The sequence below is a fragment of the Borostomias antarcticus genome, assembly GCF_949987555.1.
Source record: "Borostomias antarcticus genome assembly, chromosome: 28".
In the NCBI taxonomy this organism is placed as follows: Eukaryota; Metazoa; Chordata; class Actinopteri; order Stomiiformes; family Stomiidae; genus Borostomias; species Borostomias antarcticus.
The window spans coordinates 7291298-7314116 of NC_140261.1; the positions used below are offsets into that span (position 1 = coordinate 7291298).

The 22819-nt window shown below is 44.2% G+C and overlaps 1 protein-coding gene across 1 annotated transcript; it reads right to left on the reverse strand.

The window, feature by feature from the left end:
* Positions 1–427: 427 nt before the first annotated feature.
* On the reverse strand, positions 428–3745 carry LOC311326679 (peroxiredoxin-like 2C; the record flags this gene model as incomplete). The annotated part of the gene is made up of 6 exons (XM_084459613.1): positions 428–550; positions 807–958; positions 1089–1194; positions 1290–1343; positions 1471–1539; positions 3695–3745. The coding sequence occupies 6 exons, from the start codon at positions 3743–3745 to the stop codon at positions 428–430; spliced, it is 555 nt and encodes a 184-aa protein (XP_084315739.1).
* Positions 3746–22819: the final 19074 nt, after the last annotated feature.

The following is a 22819-nucleotide window of genomic DNA, read 5'->3' on the forward strand; positions in this document are numbered from 1 at the left end:
GTGTTCAAAAAGGGCGTAGAACACCGTGTAAATCGGTACGACAACTTGAGAGGTGTCGTACAAAAGCGCGGAGAAAGGCGACTAAATTTCCGCCCTTTCGGCTTGATAAATCGCAATGTGGGGGGGGGGAAATGGCGTACGCCTGAAATCGCGAAAAAGACCGTGTAAAAGAAGGCGTACCTCAATGATAAATGAGGCCCCTGCAGTATTACCCCAAATAGTCCTAAACTGGATCCCGATTCACGTCCACTACCGTGTCACTCCCATCCCAGCCGTAGACCTGTAATGTGTTCTGTGATGCCAAGTCTACGCTACCCTACTCTGCCAAGCAAGACAGACCATAACAACAAAGATGGCGAGAGCCGAGGCACACTGCTATTGATGCCGGCCAGGGGCGGGGGGCAGCTTGGCATGGGCTACAAGCGGGCTACACATGGATTATCCTTGGCCTGGCGCTGAGGTCCACAGTCCGCTGCACTCCGGCCATCTGTAGGAGCCAGGGGATGGGCATGTGGTCCAGACGGTTCATGTCAAAATGGGCAAAATGCACCTCAGAGCCTGCGGAGCGAGAGACAGCCAGTCACAGCACAGCCAACCACGCCGACTCACACTCTGCTTCGCCCACACAGAACGTGAGCTTGTGGAACCAGGAGGGTCGTACGGGTCAGAGAGGAACAGCACCAGCACAAGGAGCAGAGGAGAGGTCAGCAGGCTGATCAATGACCTTGCACAGCACAAGCTGGGCCATTTTTGGAGAATTGCTCGTTGCACACTTATCGTACACAACTTTGCAATGGCATAATCACTTGTAGTAAGGCATTTCCTGGGTCTGCTATGAGGGCCCCCCCTTGTTGAAGGGGGTCTCCTTGGAAGTCGAACGCTTGACTGGTCATGGCCCTCCACATGCTCTTCATATGGCCCACCAACATGCCTGACTTCACATGAGGGCTCGGGTTGGCTAAACACACACACACACACACACACACACAATGTATAAATGTGTAACCATAATTACATTGTTACAGTATAGTGGTACACCGCACACAATTGTGTGTGTAGTAGTCACAATCAAGTGCTGACTTTTTCACCTGATTCCACAAATACATCCCCTCGTCGCATGCCAAGCTTTTTGTGAATGCATCTCTCTGGGTCCACATAGATTTCATGAGGGTATCCCGTCAGTGAGCAGAACTGCTGCAAGACATCAGGCAAGGCACCATTAAAGGGATATGACACCCAAAATAACAAACAGGAAAATAAATAACTGAGCTGTTGCAAATATGAGATACCTCTATATGGCGATGGGCAGATTGTCCAATCACAATCAGTCTGATGCCAGCTTCCTGGATAAAGACATCATAGGTAGGATCACTTCATAATGGAGCAAGATTAACAGCCTTTTATTAATAATTATCTTTCCCCAACCTCTATGTCCAGGTGCCATATGGTCCCCAAAATGCATGTGCTCACCTCCAAAACCTCCCGAGGTATTCTGCTCAAGTCATCCACATATTCCTTACAAGTATAGCACAATAAATTCTGTTGAAAGAGAGTAATTGATTTTACTCCTTAAATTCTCTAAAAGCCTTGCTATTAACCTGATGCACCAGATCTGTGTAGAGAAAAATAATATAAGCTTGCAAGATCAGGATGGTCTAAGGCTAATTAGGGGCCTCAGTTCTTTCCCCCTACTATTCTCACTGCACATGAACAGCTGCACCTCCAGCCATCAGTCCATGAAGCTCTTGAAGTTAGCAGACCACCCCCCTCATAGGACTCATCTCTATGGGGACGAGTCTGCCTGCAGGTGGGAGAATGAGCAGCTGCTGTCCTGGTGCAGCTGGAACAACCTGGAGCTTAAAGGACAATGCTCGTTTTTGACAACCTGGACCTTATTTACGACATATTATAAGACGTTTGACTCACCGAGATCACTTTGGTGTAGTTCGGAGGCATGTAGAAGAAATGTAAAATCCAGCGCGAGCCAGTATATCCATGTAATGGCGGTGGTGGGGGCACCGGGAATGCAGCTTCTAAAAATCTATTTACACGAAATAGCTTCCTCACTTGCTCCAGCACGCATGCGCACAGCGTGCTAGAGCAACGATTGCGCGCTGTGCGCATGCGTGCTGGAGCAAGTGGGGAAGCTATTTCGTTTCGAAAGACGTTTCTAAAGATCATATTACAGAAGCATGTGAACAACCACAACAGGCCTACGCTCTATGTAAGCACAACTAGCGATTCATAAAGACAGATTGATGAAAACAACCGTTTCGCGGCAGAAAATAGATTTTTAGAAACTGCATTCTCGGTGCCCCCACCACCGCCATTACATGGATATACTGGCTCGCGCTGGATTTTAAATTTCTTCTTCATGCCTCCGAACTACACCAAAGTGATCTCGGTGAGTCAAACGTCTTATAATATGTAGTAAATAAGGTCCAGGTTGTCAAAAACGAGCATTGTCCTTTAACGCTCTAAAGACAGTGGGAATGGTGGACGACTTCAGGAAGAACTCAGCTCCACTCGGACTCTGACTATGATGGTTCAATTCTACACCTCCATCATCGAGTCCATCCTCACGTCTCCATCACCACCTGGTTCCCCACCGCTACAGTCAAGGACCAGAGTTATTAACGGCGGGTGATCGGGGGGGTGGGAGAAGGCTGCGCCCTGCCCTCCCTCCAGGCCCCGCCCCCCCTCCAGGCCCCGCCCTCCCTCCAGGTCCCGCCCCCCTCCAGGCCCCGCCCTCCCTCCACGTCCCACCCCCCATCCAGGCCCCGCCCTCCCTCCAGGCCCCGCCCTCCCCCAGGCCCCGCCCTCCCTCAAGGCCCCGCCCTCCCTCCAGGCTCTGCATGATTTCAGGGTGCTATAGCGGGCCAGAAAGATCATGGCCGACCCCTCTCACCGGGCTATGGCCTCTTTACACCGCCCCCCTCTGGCAGGAGGCTGCGGTCCTCACAGACATAGGCCCAATCTCAAACCACCCCCTAAGCCCTCGCCCTATCCACTCCCCCTCCGTTTGCGCGTTCACGCCGAGCTTCGCCATGTTAAGGGCCGTCCCAAACCAATTAGCGCGGAGTGCGCTGGGAGTGCGAGTGGGCTGTCAACTCCTTAAATAGCAAGCCTGCATCGGTGCAAGCTCCCGATAGCCAAAGCAGGAAGTGCACGTGCCAAAGAGATGCTGCAGGCAACCACATATAAATAACGTTCCGTCTTCCTACACTGTCAATTATTTTAGATTATTTTACAGCACTCAAACATTTGTTTTTCTCACACTGATTTCACTGCCTCAAACAAGTTATTAATTGATTGATGTATTGTAGTGTTATAGTATGTATATGTATATGTGATCTGTATATATAATATGTAGTGTTATAGTATTCATTTACTTAGAGTTCATTTGCAAAAACATATTTGCGTTTGGGTTTTTGACCATTTCTCATCATACATTGATTTAATTATAGTGATTTATATTTGTTTCCCATGAATCACCTAAACATGCCATGGTGACGGCCCTGTCCCGGTCGGTTCTGGTGGAGTGGGGAGTCCGTCCCACATTTGGCTCTCCATTTATATCCCCTCCTCATCGATTGAGAGTGCCCTCCACAGCTGTGAGTGACACTTCATTTGGAGGGACACTCGGTGGCGGAGTGGGAGTGGGTAGGGGGTGGTTTGGGATTGGGCCTAAAACTGTCCGACACAGGAACAGCCTTTTCCCCTCGGCCATCAGCCTCATCAACATGGCTCCCCTCTGAATCTCTCCTCTGACTCTCTCCCCTCTGACTCTCTCCCCTCTGACTCTCTCCCCTCTGACTCTCTCTCCTCTGACTCTCTCCTCTGACTCTCTCCCCTCTGACTCTCTCCCCTCTGACTCTCTCCTCTGACTCTCTCCCCTCTGACTCTCTCTCCTCTGACTCTCCCCTCTGACTCTCTCCCCTCTGACTCTCTCCCCTCTGACTCTCTCCCCTCTGACTCTCTCTCCTCTGACTCTCTCCCCTCTGACTCTCTCCTCTGACTCTCTCCTTTCTGACTCTCTCCCCTCTGACTCTCTCTCCTCTGACTCTCCCCTCTGACTCTCTCCCCTCTGACTCTCCCCTCTGACTCTCTCCCCTCTGACTCTCTCCCTTCTGACTCTCTCCCCTCTGACTCTGTCCCCTCTGACTCTCTCCCTTCTGACTCTCTCCCCTCTGACTCTCTCCCCCGCCCCCTGCATCTTTGCAGTATACTGACTACTGCACTCACTCTTTTGTAGTCCAATTGCACTGTGTTTGTATCTTGCACTGTCCTGTCCTGTCCTGTCCTTGCATTTGTCCATTATTGTATTGTTGTAAAGCACCAAAGTGTTGCAAAAAAAATTCCTATTTAGGCTATGTATAGTACAAATGGCAACAAATGAATTCTGATTCTGACCTGGTCCTAGAACTGTGATTGGAGGCTGCAGGCAAAGCCGCAAAAAGTAAGTAAGTAAGTAAGCAAATATTCATTGACTCTACTCAAAAGTGAATCATCCAGTTCATAACCTGCTAGAGATTATCATGACTACTGTATGTTACTATATTTATAAATTCAGAATTATTGCTTATGCTTTCATAAGGATGAAAGGTGGAACATGAGGTCACTTTGTCCCTGTATGAAAATAAATTGTATTAGAAAAAATATTGTGGGTAAAGGTGAGGTACTGTATGTTTGTTGTGACAAAAAATAGAGAAAAAAAAATCAGACAAATAAAGCCACAGTGTGGTGTTAGTTCCGAAAGGGAATGTTTTTGGTGACAAAAACAAATTCCTCTCACATTATCCAACTGTGTGCACCCCACAGATAGAACACACACCATAATATTCTAATATTATGAGAAAAGGAACTAGAATGTCATGAAGATTCTAGAGATGATGTCACAGCTTTCTCCTATGACATAATAATTGTTGCCATAACAATGACAACAAACCATAGGTCTTTGGAACATTCTGAAGATTCATAACACAAACCTCACCAAAGTGCAGACACTATTGAATTTCCTCTGAACTTTTCTGACTTCCCCGATGGCTTTTGGCCGTTTAAAGATTCTCATTGCAGCTGTTCTCTTAGTGGCGCTGATCAAGACTGAGCCTCCAGATATTGAGGCCTTCAGAGACGCCTTGATGCCTCCTATGGTCCCTAAACAATGGGCTGCTACTCCACCGGTTAGAGTGGACCGGGTCTTCATCACCCTCCACTTTGACTTCCTGGACTTCTCCACCTTCATCGGCCTGACAGAGACAGACACGAAGACACGCAACACCCACCAGAGGACAGGAGAAGCCCTGGTCACTGAAACATCCCTGGCCCAGGAGACTGAGCTCAGAAGCTCTGAGGAACAAGCAGTGATGGAGACCCTGCCCGTCTCCTCCAGCAGGACCAGGGCTCTGGGCGCTGGGACACAGATGGACACCAGCATGTTCTGGGACCTCTCAGCTAAGGCCTCCCTTGTGGGAGGATCGGCCCTAGCAGCAATCTGCTGTCTTCTTGGAGGAATCGGCCTGCTCTTTGGGATTACCATCAGGGCAGTCCTCCAGGTAGACTGGGCACCATGGAAGGGCTTTGAGGACCCAGGGGGGGCAGACAAGGCAATGGGAGGAGATGGATGATTAAACATTGCAGTAATTTAATTCCTTAATAATAGTTGTGTCCTCTCCTCAGGTTAAAAGCAGAGTGGACCAGGGACTGGGACAGGACAGAATGCCAGACCAGAAGAGCAATACTTGTGTTGCTGAAAGCCCACTGGTGCCACGCCTTCAGCGCTGCCCGAACAAGAGAGCCAGACAGTGAAAGAGGAGGGGCCAAGGGGCCTGCTGATGACCATGTGACCACCAGCCCTTCAGCTGCAGGGAAGACCAGCATGACTGTCTCTCTCACTAAGGGAGACTGCAAATTATAAATAAACAGCATATTTTATTGGCAAAAAAGATTTGCGGTCTGTACTTCAATCAGGAATCATTTGAGGCCCCATCAGCCAACACATAAACAAGTGATATTGCCTATATCAAAAGATGAGGAATTTAAAATGAAATGCACAAGCCAAAAAGATTAATTCAGACTACTCCTTCTTTCCTTCACAGTTACCTCTATAATCTAATCTATACCTCTAATATCTGCACCGGGATTCTATAGCAGTGCTACAATCACCATGTGCTGTGTGCATCACTAAGGGGATGAAAAGAGCATTAAACCAAATTAATGGGATAATCCTAATCCTTATACCCGCTTCTCTGGCGTTTTCCCGCCATGAACTAAACCCATAAAGCCCTGATATGGGTAGCCTAATACGCTACACAAGATAAAGAACTGATATGCTGTTATTGAATGATGACAAGTGAGCTAAATCTGTTCTAAAGCATACATGTTTGTATATGGTGATGATGATACACTTCTACACCTCCATCATGGAGTCCCTCCTCACCTCCTCCATCACCACCTGGTACTTCACCACCACAGACCAGGCTCAACTGAGTATCATCCGCTCTGCTCAGAGGGGGATTGGCTGCAACCAGCCTCATAAACAAGGCCATGCTAGACTACGGATAGTCAATTGCCAAATTGGGAACCTTATAATATCTAGCTGCATACCTTGGACTGTAATGGGGAAATAATGAGTGCTGATAAGATATTGTAAGGATAAGATATTATAAGGATAAGATATTTTAAGGATAAGATATTGTGAGGATAATATATTGTAAGGATAAGATATTGTAAGGATAAGATATTGTAAGGATAAGATATTGTAAGGATAAGCAATAACTACAATTCCAATGTACGTGTACCTGTAGGGCTACTTGTTACATATGGTGAAATAAACGTTCTGTTCTATTCAGCCCGTGTCCCCCTCTGACTTCCCCCTCTGACTCTCTCCCTTCTGACTCCCCCCTCTGACTCTCTCCCTTCTGACTCCCCCCATCTGACTCCCCCCCCTCTTACTCTCCCCTCTGACTCTCTCCCTTCTGACTCTCTCCTCTGACTCTCTCCCTTCTGACTCCCCCCTCTGACTCTCTCCCTTCTGACTCCCCCCTCTGACTCTCTCCCTTCTGACTCCCCCCTCTGACTCTCTCCCTTCTGACTCCCCCCTCTGACTCTCTCCCTTCTGACTCCCCCCCTCTTACTCTCCCCTCTGACTCTCTCCTCTGACTCTCTCCCTTCTGACTCCCCCCTCTGACTCTCTCCCTTCTGACTTCCCCCTCTGACTCTCTCCCTTCTGACTTCCCCCATCTGACTCTCTCCCTTCTGACTCCCCCCATCTGACTCCCCCCCTCTGACTCTCTCCTCTGACTCTTGTTAAAGTATTTCAAGTGTGTTTCCATGTGTTCACTCCAAAAATAGTTTTTCTGTTTTCCTACTTGATTGATGTTCCTGAAGTTCTCTGAGTTTATTGTTTTACAACGTTTGTGGAAACCAGAAGTTAACTCCATTCCCACAGAAGTAATCTTGTTTGTCCAGACCAGTTGGTCACGTCTCTCATCCCCTGTACCCCCCTTTAAAAGGGTTCTCCCTTCTCAGTATCTTTGCTCTGACTATGGAATCACTTCCTGTTTGAGAGACCGCTTGCAAACGTATTTCAGAATCAATCTATTGTCTTTGTTTTAAACCAGCTTGAATCGACCACTCGCGTGCTCTTATTTTTAAACCAAGTATAAAAATACTTTCATAATCTGGCGACGAGAAGAAAAACGAAGGACGTTTTTTGGGTCAACTACGTTTTTTTTTGGCGTGCTCCGGAGGCGAAGCGTGGATCCGCGGCAAGTTCGATCTTGTGGAGACAACTCCGAGCGGCCAGCGTAGGCTGTTGGCTAGTTTTTTTTTCTCGGGGCCCTTCACCTCTGCAGCTCGCTAAAGGACTGGTATGTTGTGAATCTTAATCATAGTGGTACGTTGTGTTTTTCAGCTGGAGACATTGACCATAGTTTTATTCGCACCGGTTATATGATTCTGTGTTCTGCACTACATCGGGTTGTTTTGTTCTGCATTATACAGGGAGGTTACGTAGGCCGTTGGCCGCATGACTGTTTACGAAAACCTGTCCTAGGTTGGGTTTTCAGGCGTTTCTGTTACCTCAGAAAAGCCTGGTTCTGTGTCGTGGGGTTGCGCGACTCAACGTGGGTTTTTTACTCCAGTTGTGAGGGCACAACAACGGAGATGGCTGTGATAGTTCGAGAGGTTATTTGAAACCCCGGGTAATTGGCTAAGTTAGACGTGAAGGCCTTGTTTTGTTTCGTTTGAGTCTTGTCTTGAGATTTCAGATCCTGTTTTCTGGGGTTTTGTTTAGTGTTGTACTTCTGTATATGCTAGCTACGGTTTGGTTTTGCATTTAAGTGTCTGTTGTTGTGCTGGCTTTGTTTTGTGTTAAGTTTTGGGGTTATTTTTGGTTTTTACGGCACTCTGTGCTCAGCCTTTATTCTTTTGGTTCTGCTCCAAGCTACCTATCTTCTCTGTTAGCGTGCTTTTTGTTGTTCTATTGTTTCAGGACTCTAGCGTCCACGTGCTAGGTAGTTCACCGCATGTTAACTAGTCCACCACATGGTCTGACTTCTGTTTTGCTGCTTGTGTGAAAAAAAAAAGTGAGAGAATTCCTGTTTTCCCTTGTGGTCCACCATTTTGTCTTCTGAAGTCTGCCATTTTGGGAAAAAAATAACAATAACAGGAAAGAGGAAAAATAAAAGAGAATCTCTCAGCACAGCAGTTATTGGTTTTTACTGTACTTTTGACATTGTTTGTATAGTCCTCATACTTTATTTTAAAATGGGAGCTACTTCTAGTCAGGGCTTAAAAACGAAATTATTTTTCAATCGGTTCGCTCCGAGCAGAACCAGCATATTTAACGTTTCCGTTCTCGTGTTCCGCCACCAGCGTAGCGTTCCTGAACCAGTTAAGAACGAAAAATAACGTTCCGTTCACCGTTCGGAGGGTGTTAGCCTATTAAGACTCTATAGGCCTACAGTATTTCTTGTAAGGTAGGCTATAACCTAATCAACCAGTCTAGGGTTGTGGTGGCCTTATTGCCAACAATATTAGCCTTGGTGATGTGTGCTGTAGTGTAGCCTTGTTGATTATTTTACAAGAAATACGCAACATTAGTCCTATTCCCGTATGCCCTTAATCCACATCGTAAACTATGTGCAGGTCTATCATAAGTCATCATCCTTTTTAAAATATTGTCTTGTACTGTTGCTGCAAGCTATTTTATTCTGCGCCTGTAGGCCTATTGTTTTTATTTCGTTTTATAATGTTTTATGTTATTTATAAATAATTAGTCACCTCATTCATTCATCTGCGCAATTCCTATTGTTTATGCTGCGTTCCTTTAGTATGGGAGCTCCGGATTTGGCGCCTATACGCCTAATACGTAGCCTATCGTCTGACATCCGCGGTCTTTAATATTATAGTAATTTAACTTATCCTATTCAATGATCAGGGTTGCACGGCACATTGTCACTAAAGTGTGCTCATATTAATTAATGTAGCCTAATCATTTGGTTTGTGAAAGTCAAGGCGTGACGGAAATCTGTGCAACAATAGGCTATGACTAGATTCCAAGAGGCGCGCTCGCTTTCATCTAATTACCGAGTTGAACTCTGAAGTTTACATTCGCAAAACATAGGTTTATGCATACTAGTATACATCCAAGCAACTGTCACAAAGTACTCCCTGTTTTAAATAACCAGACCATACTTGGAGCGAGGCGCGCAGCGAGTGAAAATTGGCTTCCGCTGAATGTTGGTTAGAAAGATAGAGGAACTTTATTGCAGACACGCAGGTCCATATAAAACATTAGGCTATATTTGCACAGTAGGCTTTTATTTCTTTCACTTTATTATTTGCATCATTCTTTGTGGACCAATGTTGGAATAAATTTGCCTTCAAACGTTATTGCCCTCTCTGACATCCGCGGTCTTTATGTGAAATCTAGTTTTAGCCTACTGAAACATTACAGGCTATAGGCTAGCCTACTCTTCTTCAATTAAACAAAATAAATCACATTGATATCTTTGCTAAGTAATACGCTGTAAGGACAGGCTGAACTACTGTTTTGCAAAGACAAACAAAGGACAGTGTGTGACAGCCCTGCGCAACGCGTGCAAATTGGCTGCCGCTGAGTGGTTGGGAAACATCAAGAATAGTCATGCATCTCAGCTTGCAGAGTTTGAGAAACATCCTCAATTTTTCTAAATAGCACTTGTAGAAACTTGGGAATCCTGTTTTTAGACTAGTTGTGTAATCGGTTACAAAACCAGTCTAGTCGTCAGTGAAAATAGTCGCTGCGCACATCCCTAGTCTGAACTAGGCTATGGTGTGTTGTTGTAATATCTCAATCTCTTAATTTCGCTAAGCAAGTATTTAAGATCCTGACTGTGAAATAACAGATTTAGGGGCCTAGGCTACATTACAAAAACAGGTCAAGATGTAGGCTACAAATTTAATAAATTTAATTTAGCCTATTCGGCCATAAAAGGCTCAGCTTTCTTCTTTTTTTAAATTATTTTTAAGTTATATAGGCCTACTACAAAGAACGAAAAAATAACGTTATTAACCGGTTTTAAAGATTTCAAATTAACGTTTCTGTTCTGGAACAATTAAAGACCATTTCGTTTTCGTTCCTGTTTCTGTTCCTCGTAAAATACCGTTCGTTTTCGGTTTTCGTTTCCGTTCCTTGAACCGGTTCGGAGCCTTGCTTCTAGTACACCAAAAGGTGTGATCCTACTGTGTGTGAGCAAATTGCATTATGGGCTAAACACAGTGATTTTCCCCCTGTGTCAGGTACACTGTCTGTTAAGTTGCTAGGAAAAGTTAAGGGACAGCTTGAGAAGTTTGAATTAACTAAGCTAGAAAAAAAGCCAGAGAATGCCATTAAGGCGAGACACTACAGGTGAATAGGGCAAAAAAGTTAACTACAGGATATCACCATGAAACTTTGTCAGTTGATTATCTACATTATTACAAATATTTTTTGTATTACAAGTTTTCTATAAATCTACATTTAAATATGCAAATGAGGGTGTATCTAGTTAATTATGCGCACATTTGCATATACTTACAAACCAAATATCTAGTTATTGGAGAGAGCCAGACATAAAATGTTTATTTTATTTTGACAACATATTAGGCGCAAAGGTTATTACAGAACAGATTTTGGATAGATCCTTTTTTTCATTTTTTAATTAAAAAATACTATGTACAGGTACTAAAAATGCATTTTCGGGCTGTTTTTAAGAACAAAATGTACAAAAAATCAGGCAATTAGCAACATATGGACAAATCCTTCTGTAATAATCTTCAAAATAGTGCTCTGAATGAACATGGAAATATTTGTTTATGTAAGTGCTCTATTTTTTGTTCAGAGTATTGAAAACAACTCATTTTGAGAAAATGGCCGTTCAAGATTGTATTATGAATTCATACATTCCCTGACTAATCATCACTGTTTATAGCAACAATAACCCAGTCAATCACATCCCCCAGTGCCCTATAACATTGCTGAACACATCTAAACTCTATACATTGTTGATTGATACTATGCACAGGTATATAATCATAGCACTATGTGGTCACAGGACCTATACTGCGCAACCCCTTTGTGCTATACCCGTTTGTCACATGTTCTCAGGCAAACTGGTTTATTTGACCATATACAAACTTAATCTGCCATGCCTGCCCCATATGTAGGACCTTCCTTTAGTTGTTGATGGTGCCTTTTGACCTTTTTGGCTGTATCAGAGGCCTTTCAGTTATGCTTACTTGCTGTAGTGAATGCAGCAGCTTTTGATATTCTATCATCATCCTCCTCTCTAACTGCATTCACTGTGATGACTGTGCTCTCAAGCCACAGCCTCTTCATCACTGCTGCCATTGAAAGTGGCAATAGCCATACTGGCTGCAGCCTCAATCCTGCCTTTGCCTACAAAAACGGTTTTGGGGCATCTTGACCATATCACCGAATTGAGACACTCATTTGCATTTTGGGTGCCCCCATGTTGCATTCTCTGCAGCAGAGTATCATCACTCATTCTGTGGTAGACTGGAATAAGTTTTTGTCCAACCTCATGAGTTAAAAAAAAGTCCCAGCATGCTTTGTGACTCCCTGGGGTTTCACCATTGTCTGCTGCTCTTCTGTACCAGCACCAAGAGGGTTTGCACCTTGTATGCAGTGGATTCTCATCCGTTGACATGGAGTGGAGGAGGCCAGCCCAGATCGCAGTTTTCATCTGCTCGAGAGACCCCTGATTGTCCAGTATTGCCCCCCTGTAATAGTTCTGCAAACTTTTGCATTTCGCGGCCGTGAGCTTTCCCACCCCTCTGCCACCCAATTTTCTCTCTGCACTTAGCTTCCTCAGCGCTGTGCCCATGCACTTGTGTGCATGATTGATGCATTCCAGTTTTGTTATTTCATGATCTGGATACGGGTTCAATGTAACAACAGCCTTATATGCTGCACTGTCACCATCTGAAAGCATTTCAGTGTAACGCAGATAGTGGCGATTCACTGATCTTGCCCACATTCGCTTTGCAGCCTCCTGTTCCATGGCTTTGCTTGAACCATTAAAGTTCCTTGCACAATCATCATGTGATTCCTTCCAGCTCTTATACTCCTGCTCAGTAATCTTACCGTCTCTCCTCACAGACTCTTTCAACAAACATGCATGACAATATGAAGATAAAACTTCAAAGTCTATCACTAGCCCTGTGATGATGTCGATGCACACACCAAGTAGTTTGAGGTGAAACCCCTTTTCTGCCATGTCCCATCAAATGACACACTGATGTTAATGACGGCGTCTGCGTCCTCCCTAAGCAGGTCTGCTACATCTGGATCTATGTCAGCGTAAGCCATTCTGACCTGCTCTTTGGTCCTGTCCATTGACTCCAGTCCTTGTTCTATCTCTGCCACAAAAAAAAAAAAAAAAGCCAAGATAGGCCTACTACATCATACTGGTACATGTTATAGCTTCTAGACTGTGTACACTAAGCAATATAAAAAAACAATAATACTGTACGTTTATTTGTATTGCACCTTTCATATAAAAAAATAAAATCCACTGCCCACACCTAATCTGAAATTCCCAATTTTAGTAATAAATAGGGTAATAGATATTCTTATTTCTTATTCACTGAATCGTTTTACTCATTGCCAGAATAGTTCTTATTCCTTGAATAGTTTTCATATCCCCCCATAAGAAACAACGCTTGAAAAAGTAGAGTATAACAGCATATGCCTGTAGTGTTGCTGTCAGACATGTATATTGATATCTTACTGTAAAGCACATAATGGTACCTTTGTGTAGGAAATGCACTATATAAATAGCCTACCATTTGATTTGATGTAATATACATATTACATTTGATGTAATATACATCAAATCAAATGGTAGGCTATTTATATAGCGCATTTCCTACACAATGGTAACATTATGTGCTTTACAGTAAGATATATATCTCTCTCTCTCTAGGTCTGCATTATTCTAGGATATAGCTCTAATAGCCTACCTGTTACTTTCCTGTCGTGTCTCTGATATGACTTCAAGTGAAGAGATGGAATTCCTAACACTTTACCAATCTTCTTTAGGGCAGCATATCCCAGTCCTAACTCATGAGCTAACAGTACCATTCTGATGTTTATGTCAAAGGCTACATCGCTCCTGGTTGACTCTTGAAGACGCGAAGATGAGAACACGCTCTTCCTGTACCTATTTTCTTGGTCTTTGCATTTGGTGGATTCTAATAACACACTGCTACAAAACCCTTGGTTTTGAGGATCAATATGTATTTGCAGGCCGTTTTCCATGCAATTTGGACAGATCAAATCACCCAGCAGCTCGTTTATACGAGTTACATGCATTATTAGGCACTGTTGTGTGGCCGCTTCATCCATCGGCGCTTTCTCCACAGCGCCGATTTTCCGCTCCGAGGCGCTGACAGCCGGTGTCTCTCTGACGGGCTCGTCGTCAACTTTCTGATCAAAGTTATGATCCCGGATTCTTCTGGCAATGCCTAATTGCGCGTGCAATTTTTAGCGAATCATATCATCAGAAATTGCCATAAGCCAATGAGATTTCAGGATTAGCATTAAATCCACCTTTCTTCTTTAGGGATTGGCTGCTGATTTAAAGGACACTGTCATGTTTGGTTGTGATAACATTGTGCACAAAATCAAGGGCCGTGTCCAAAATGCATACTACCTGCTACTTGCTATATAGTAGGCACTATATAGTAGGCATACTACATACTATATAGTACCTACTGTTCCACAAAACGCGTGTAGTATGCGAGAAAATACAGCATGCTACTCGAGTCATCCAGCGGAAGTGACGGGGTACGATACTGTTTACTCCCGCGAAGCTGTGGTACAATTATCCGGTGTTTTCTGTGATCATTTTGTGTATTATCCACAAAAATGTTGCCTTTTCCTGGCATGGGATGTGCGGCTGCTGCTGCCGCCAGGAGAAGACGTGTTAACGCTGCAATGAGAAGAGCCGTCATGAGATCTTCTCGACATGCTTGTAGTTGAGGTAAATATTGAACGTTAGCTTGCTAGCTACGCTAGTTAGCTAGGTTAGTTGATAGCCCCGCATGTGCTGGCTTGGGGCTATACTGTTACATTTGTACCAGGGATGTTATATTAAATAGATTCTGAGAGGCAGGTAAGCAAAACAATAAAACTCAACTCATTTTAAAGAGGTGGGTAAACTGAGTTTACCTGGGTTTACTCATCACTACACGCCTGCTTTGTAATGTTACATTTTAGCTCTACAGATAATGACATCTATCTATTATCATATTGTAAAGACAAGTATATGCCATACGCACAAATGAGTTGAAGTTTGCCCTAATAATATTCCCCCTGTAGGCTCACATGGAAGACAGAGGTCCTCACCAAGTCAACCTCCACGTCCCTGCTGAGGACCTATTTTGACGGCGCGGACACAAGGAGGGACTTAAAACTCAAAATCGACACAGAGGAACCTTGGTGATGGTCAGGGAGGATGGGGCAAGACCATGGAGGTGCTAATAATAGCAATAATAATAATAATTCATTGCATTTAGAGCTTTTCTCAGTACTCACCCTTTACAATGGTCCTGTCATTCACACACAGGTGCTAGTCTTTGGAGGTAACATTACATCAGTTATTTAGCAGACACTTTTGTCCAACATTACCTTAGTCATTTATTTAGCAGACACTTTTGTGTGTCTGCTAAGCGACTTACAGTAGGCCTAATTGCATTTAACCATTTAAAGGTTGAAGACCTTGATGGTGGCCATGGTCCTGCTGCTGCAGATCATCCCAACCCTGGAGATGGCCTCAGAAAGTGTCTCGCAGCGGCAGCATCAGCACCAGCACAAGCTGCCTGGATCCCAGCTCTTGGTGAGCACGACTACCCCCATCCTGCCATAAGTAGTCAGTCTATCAGTTCATGAGTGTGCTTTGCCTTGTTCCTTATAGACAGCCTTGAGGCTTTAAACACCGATCAGTTGGTTATAGGCAGCCTTGAGGCATTTGTTTAAATGTATTTGTATTTAAATGTATGTGTAACACTGTACATAGTAATCAGTTCTTGAAGTTTTTTGGGGGGAGACAACAGATCAGCGTTCTCATCGCATCTCCTGTCAGTACCTTTTGCAAGGAAAGCTAATGATCTGACCAAATATAAACAAGTCAAAAGTATATTTGAAGACCATTGTGTAATAAAAATATCCAAGAAATGTTTATGGTTGTGTTTCTTCCATTATACATGTAAAGGTTACTTCTTGATGTATTAACATTTCAACAAAGTGTAATATCTACACATCAGACACATTGTCTTGATATGTCTACATGTCATGTACAGTAACTTGGAAGGTCTTAATACAACACGCAGAGCGCTTTGGACATGTAACTCCCTTATCAAGTAGTCGTTAGTCAGACACATTAAACAGTGATGCTTTCATAACCGTCTCTGAATAATTCCAATGAAGCATTGTGAACCAACATGTGTGTTCTGTCTTTTATGCCTAATTGCAAACTACAATGTCCATTAGGAATGTTCTTTTACTCTAATGACTGGTTTTAGGTATAGTGACATTTGTTCTTTGACTGGGAATACATTACAAGGAATGACACACAAACACCAATTTAATTCAAGAAAATACATTTAATAAAAAATAACAAAAACAATAATGGAACAAGATAAAACTTTTTTTGACTGAGGCTTCTAGAAGCAACATCAGCCGGTCCTCCCTCTCCTTAAACAACCCCCTTTCCTCCCTCCACTCAGCCTTCATCTCTGCCTTCTCTCTCCCCCATTCAACATCAGCCGGTCCTCCCTCTGGAGGACGGCCAACTCTTCCCTGTTTACGGGGAAGAGAAACACCACGCTGAAAGGCTTGGAGTAAGTTAACTAACGTATGCATTGTTGTTCAGAAGCAATCCAGCGGTCTGTTTACTTTGGATATTGATTTATGTAGGACCTACATCTTAGAAGCTGGGCTGCAGGGGAAGACGGAGGCAGCCTGGATAAAGCACACAGAGAACCTTGTAGCCATGTACAAGGTGATTTTGATCTACATGATAGCAAAGATATTGATAGGGACTCACAGTTTGTATGACACTAGAAAACTGTTATCTAACCTCATAGGACCTAAAGAGCCCCAGAACTGGGGTCAGCACAGAGGGAGGGGAGGCCACAGCCGCTTCGTGGAAGTGGTACGGGGTCTTGGAAGAGGCGATGGGGGCCACCCATGCGGTTACACCGTAAACAGGGAGGAGTTGGCCGTCCTCCAGAGGATCATCGACCCTGGTGTGGTCGTTGGTCCCTGTAATACATCCAGAAGTATTATGGGACAATGAATACTAATATATTAATATATGATATATGAACAGTTGAACTCGTTTAAATCACGGAATGAACAGACAATTGTTTAAACAACTTCAAGTAACGTTAGGCTCGGTGGCTTAGGTTAGCCATTTAACAAATCATCACAATTTCGACATTTCTTATACATTTCTTAAGCAATCATGGAAATGTTACTCTGTTTGTCTTGATTCTAGCTATAATAACATTTAAGCTATGACATTAATACGTTTTGAGCAAGAGCCGTCTGAACACCTGTAACGTTAGTAGCCTATTAACGTTAGCTGGGCTAGCTAGCTAACGTAACGTCCACCACAGAGATCAATGCAAGCAGCTAGCTATCATGACGTTCTTTTTCGAAATGTCATTTCTACCCCACCTATATACACAAAACTGCATTTGTAGCTCTGTGTCGTTATAACTAAGATATCTGTCAGAAAAATCTTTTTTTATTTTTATCACTGCCCAGTGACGTATCACGTCTCGACTTCCGGAACAGTATGCTCTGGACTATGCTACATTTTCGCCCATTTTTTCGCTGATTTCGCCTGCTATATAGTACCTACTATATAGTAGGCGAAATACAGTATGCACAGTTTTGATGTAGCATGCTGCATCTCGCCTACTATATAGCAGGTAGTATGCATTTCGGACACGGCCAAGAGCTTTCCAATGATACCAAACAACCTATGGTGCTGGCAGCTGTCATCTTACGTTATGCTGTGTTAGAATGCTAACTTTTGTTCATTTTCTGAGAAATCAACAGGCGCAAATGTACAAATTGTGGTAAAATAAACACCTAAATGTTTATTCTGGACGTTCTCTTTCCCCTAGTCTGAAAGAAGACATGTTATGGAAGCAAAATACCACAAAATCTCAAATTTGACCAGGACATTGAAAAACGATATTTTACCTGCCCTGTCTCGCCTTAACTGTTAATGGCGTTGTGTCATAACTTTTGTACCATAATTTTGCTTGCTGCATTGACTATGGCATTACTAGGCTCTTTGCACAAGCTCCACTACTTCCTGACACTCTACAGGCATATTTCATTCCTGTCCTATACTAGTGGATGGAAGTGATTGATCAGGTGTGCTGCACACCGGATTCATCGCAATTGCTATCCAATAGTATAGGACGGTAAAGAAATATGCCTGTAGAGTTTCAGGAAGTAGTGGAGCTTGTGCAAAGAGCTGATTTGTTTTGTAATGCAAATTATAAATGTAGCCAATGGAAGTGTAGACCACGTTGCAGCAACGTAAACAAAGTAATATATAGACGTGTATACAACTGTCCAGGAATTTACATCCAAACACCTTAAACTTTTGTCTTTGTAATTTATCACCTCCCCCCAAGTCCCCTGCAAAACCCAGTTTCAGTCTCCCCTTTTGTAAATGTAAAACACCTCAAGTCTCCCCCTTTGTAATTGTAAACACACTCTGCATAGCTCTTCCTCATCTCTTTGTTTAAGTCAGAAGGGCCCCACCTTAGTCTTCCTCGTCCTGATTCAGACCTTTGTTTTCTTTGTTGTCACATGTCTATACTCTTGGCCACGCCTGCCATTTCACATGACGTGCAATGAGTAGCCAATCACATCCTCAAAGCGCCGTACCTGTGTTTTGGTTGAATATAAGACTGGGCATGACTTCTCTGACTTCACTTCTCTGACTGAACCACCTTTGCTGCGTTTGTCAGGAAGTCCTTGCGCTCGTAATGTTTTCCACAATAAAACAGACTCAACCTTTGAACGTATCTTGGTAAATCTTTGGACTAGACCAGTCTAAAATAACTCACAGTTTGGCGAACGGGAATGGGAGCACTGCCTGCGTTTGCTTCGGGATTCCAGTGGATAGGACTGATCGGCAGACGTGTCGGTCCATAGTGGGCGTTGGAAAATCAATTTTCTCTCTTGCGCTAGAGCGCCAGCCGAGATTATTTCCTCAGTTCTACCACTGGATTCTTGAAAGCTCACAGGTACGTTTAAACGAACCCTCTTGTGGTTCTGAGTTGTATTTGCCTTGATTTGGTTCAGCTTGTTGGTCTGGATTGTTTGAAAACAGGAACCCCAGCGTGGGTATTTAGTCCTACCGAGGGTAGGAAGAGCATGGTTGATGTTTCGTTTCAAGAACGATACCAACTAGCTTAAGCCCCGTTGTTGATGTTCGTGTTAGCACGATTGCCAACTAGCTTCGAAGTGATTGTTGATGTTCGTTGAAGAACGATTACCAACGAGATGGTAGCTACGGGAGCGATTGGTGTTTCCAATCCGCGTTTCTTGGAGAAACGTTGTCCCTTTGTTCCCGGGTGACTTGGTAAACCTAACGAGCGTTAGTTTTCACCAAGTGGCTGTACAATTTGGTAGGATCTAAACGGAAGGTTTAGCCTGGACCAAATTGCTAGTGCAGCCGAGCATGCTTGTTTGTAACGTAAGCTTTTGTTTCGTCTTATGTCTTATGTGTTCACTGTTGTAGCCTCGGCTCTTGATTGTATGTTTGTTACGCGCGCCATGGATCCAGGTAAGAAGTATTGTAAGTATTTTTGTACACTTTTTAGACTGTTAAAATTCTGCTAGATTCCAGTAGGCTAGCTGGTTGCCTAGGAGACGCAGGAAAACTCCGCTATCGCGGTGTTCTGCCATTGAGCCAGAAGAGAACAAAGCACTTCGCTGACTAGGTGAGTACTAAGCGAATTTAATGTGTCTTAATGTTTGTTTCTTCGAAATTGTATTCTTTCCCGCCGTGAGTTAACTATAAGGTTTCCTTTCGTTGCTGTTTTGGGGTTTTTAGGCTGCGTCGTGTTATTTGGGATTTGTTTCTTTAAATTTCCCCGCTGCCAAAGACAACTTCCGGGTCATACATGCAACATTTTGGGAGCACCACTAGGTGTCAATGTAACCCCGGCTAATAACATATGGCTAGAGGATGTAACGGAATTCTACTGCAAACGTCTAGCCTGATGTGATTGTTGCACTGAAGCATATTTCTGCGGGCGTTTGTGGCAGATTTCGTTATGTGCTAAAGCATTTTCGATTTCTTACATCCACATCTGACATTTTAGTGTTAAATTCTAAGATTCGGGCTCAGCTAGAGGGTTGGGGGAGAAGCCTGTTGATTCTCTAGACTGGTCTGTTTTTAAGATTTGGGAGAGTAGAACGAGAGTTTTTTTTTTTAGGTCAGGAAGGAAAGATAAGGAGATTCAGCAAACAGTCTCTCCGCCATTTCCCCAGCAGAATAACTCTGTTTTAAAATTAGATTCCCCCCTCGACTTGTTGCGCCATTAGCCACGCCCCTTCTCTCTACGAGTTAAGCCACCCCTTTCTACGAGGTATTTGTCCGAACAGGGCCGGAAGGAAGAGCCTCCGATTTTGGGGTCGAGCGCCACCTGCTGGAGTTCCCTTGAACAACCCATAAGGGAGATTTTAAACTAGCCAAGATAGAGAGTTTTAATTTTTAAGGTAAATAAACAGGATAAAATAGATGTAGAGCGAACTCAAAAGTCTGACAGGGTTTTGAATAGGTTTTGATTCAGGAGTTTTGTTTCAATAGTCAATGAATGGCCATAAGCTGTTCGTTTTATGCATTTCTACTGTATGCATTTTCATTCATATAATGATAATGTTTTTTTTGAGGAGTTGGCATTAGGCCTTCTCCTCTGCTATTGAACCCAGTCTGTGTTTTGAGTCTTAATTTTCAGGTGCTATGGACCCTGGGCGGCAGGTCTTTGAGGAGCCTGGATCATGCCTTCCTGGGGACATTGGAACCTGCTGTTGGTCTGTTTAACTGTTGTTTGTTTTGTCTCTCTTTCTGATATGTAGCTTAAAACATAAGGTTTGTGCATAATAGTGGGGGGAATAGATAAGGGTTGCCAGTGTCTTAATCTGAATGCAGCATCTCATAACCCAATTTATATATATTTTTAAATGAGTATGTTAAATATCTCATGTTTATAGTTTGAGGCACATTCATCGGGCCTGAGTGTTTTTTCTGAGTGGTTTTTTACAGACAACTGTCGTTCCGGGAGTGATGGGTGAATGCCGAACCAGGAGACGGGCACGTACACCGGAGGTTACTGGCCTGTTTCCCTACAGATGGGCGATCTGGGGTTCGTGAGATGCAGACCAACGCCATGTCACCAACTCACTGTGAGCGACAGATAAGTATGAAACAGGAGCAGTGCCCAAATACTCTGTCCTCAAATGCAGAAGAGGGAGGTTTTAGATATACAAATTTTAGCTATACAAATGAAGCTTTGATGGAGTTTTTTGATTAGTTAATTGTAAATGAAGCCAGTTCATTTTAGTGTCATTTTCTTTGCCTCATCTCTATTTTTATCCTGACTTCAGGAAATTTTTGCTTTCACCCTTAGGGGGTGTTGTTTTGTTGAGACGAGAATGTGGGTTATTTTATTTTATTTTCATAAAATCGCGAGAGAAATGCTAGAGCCAAATCCAATTGCCTTGATCATGACTGGGGACTGGGCGTGTTGAAGTCATTCTAACGCTGCCCCTGATGTCACTGTAGGCTACTGCAGACTGGCTCTAAAATGACACTTGAACAGACACCCTGTTTAAGCTTTCCTGACTGAATAACAACATTTTTTCCCCAAAGCAGGAGCTTGCGCTTAACCATGTTTCTGAGAATCTCCAACAGATTTTGAATAACCGTTCCTGACCAAAGAGGGGAACAGGGGGAACAGGGAAACCAGACCAGAGGACTCTCCTTTTGCTCTTCTGTTTTGTCTCTGTTTGTCTCTCTCATCTGTGGATCCACAGACGGAGCACTTCATCAGCCTGTGCTGGGGGAGCGGGAGCGCCGAGGTGAGCCCTCCAGCAGCACGACCCGGGCCGACCCTACGTGGAGCAGTACAGGGATGGACCGGGTTCAGTTCAAGAGCCTGTACGTGCTGCTGGCGCCCTGGCTGTGTGGTGTCCCACCGCACCTTCACCCTGCTGAACCAGGACAGGGACTCCCTCCTCACCCTCCGAGAGCTCGCTGCAAAAGCTGCAGCTGTCTCTGCTTCCTCCCCTGTGCTTTCTATACTCTCTGTACCATCCACAGACCCTGACAAGATTCCTCCACTGTCCCTGGCAGACATTTCTGACCTACAAGCATCTGCTCCACCTGCGGAGAAAAAGAAATGAAGGACTAAGTGCACATTTCCACCACCAAACTAACCTGTATCTAGGGCCTAATGACAAACCTGTACTACCTCGTTCATGTTTTCATTATGCTTTCAAACTAGCCCACGGGCCAGATCATGTTTCAAAAACAGGGGTGGCGGAGGATGTTAACAGATGTCTCCAACAGAGTGAGGACCGCCATTTCCTGAGGCTAAGGAGGGGTTCCTGCATCACATCTCTCCTGGGGATTGGGTCCTGGTCCACGACCACAGACGAAGGAGCTGGAACTCGCCGAGGTGGCTCGGGCCGTACCAGTTTCTACTCATCACGCAGACAGCGATCTGAGAGGACTTCGTGGACCCATGCAAGCCATTGCCGACGGGTCCAAGCAGCAGAGGACGGTCCACCAAGGGATCGCAAACACCAGGAGATCAGAATGCAGCTGAACCAGAGGGCTCAGAGGCCAAAACCATGGGCCATCACACTGTCCTCTCCTCTGACGAGGAATCGGAGGAAAAATGACCTTGCTGGTCACCTCCTCACAAGATGCACCACACACGCACACACACCTGCACACACTAACATTGAACATAACTGATTTCAAGCAACGCGACATCGAAGTTGCGATCTAGAAGAGAAGACGCCTTGCATTCCCCAGATGACATTCTCCTCTGATGAGCAATCGGACTGCACCTCTGATCGCACACACTGGAACCTACATTAAACATTCAGAGACGCACACATGGAATCTATGTTCCATAGGACATCACATGCGATTATTCACAAGAGTGAATGAACTTTGAAATAATCTGGAAAATATCATATTTGTTTACAAGAGTTGCAATTGTT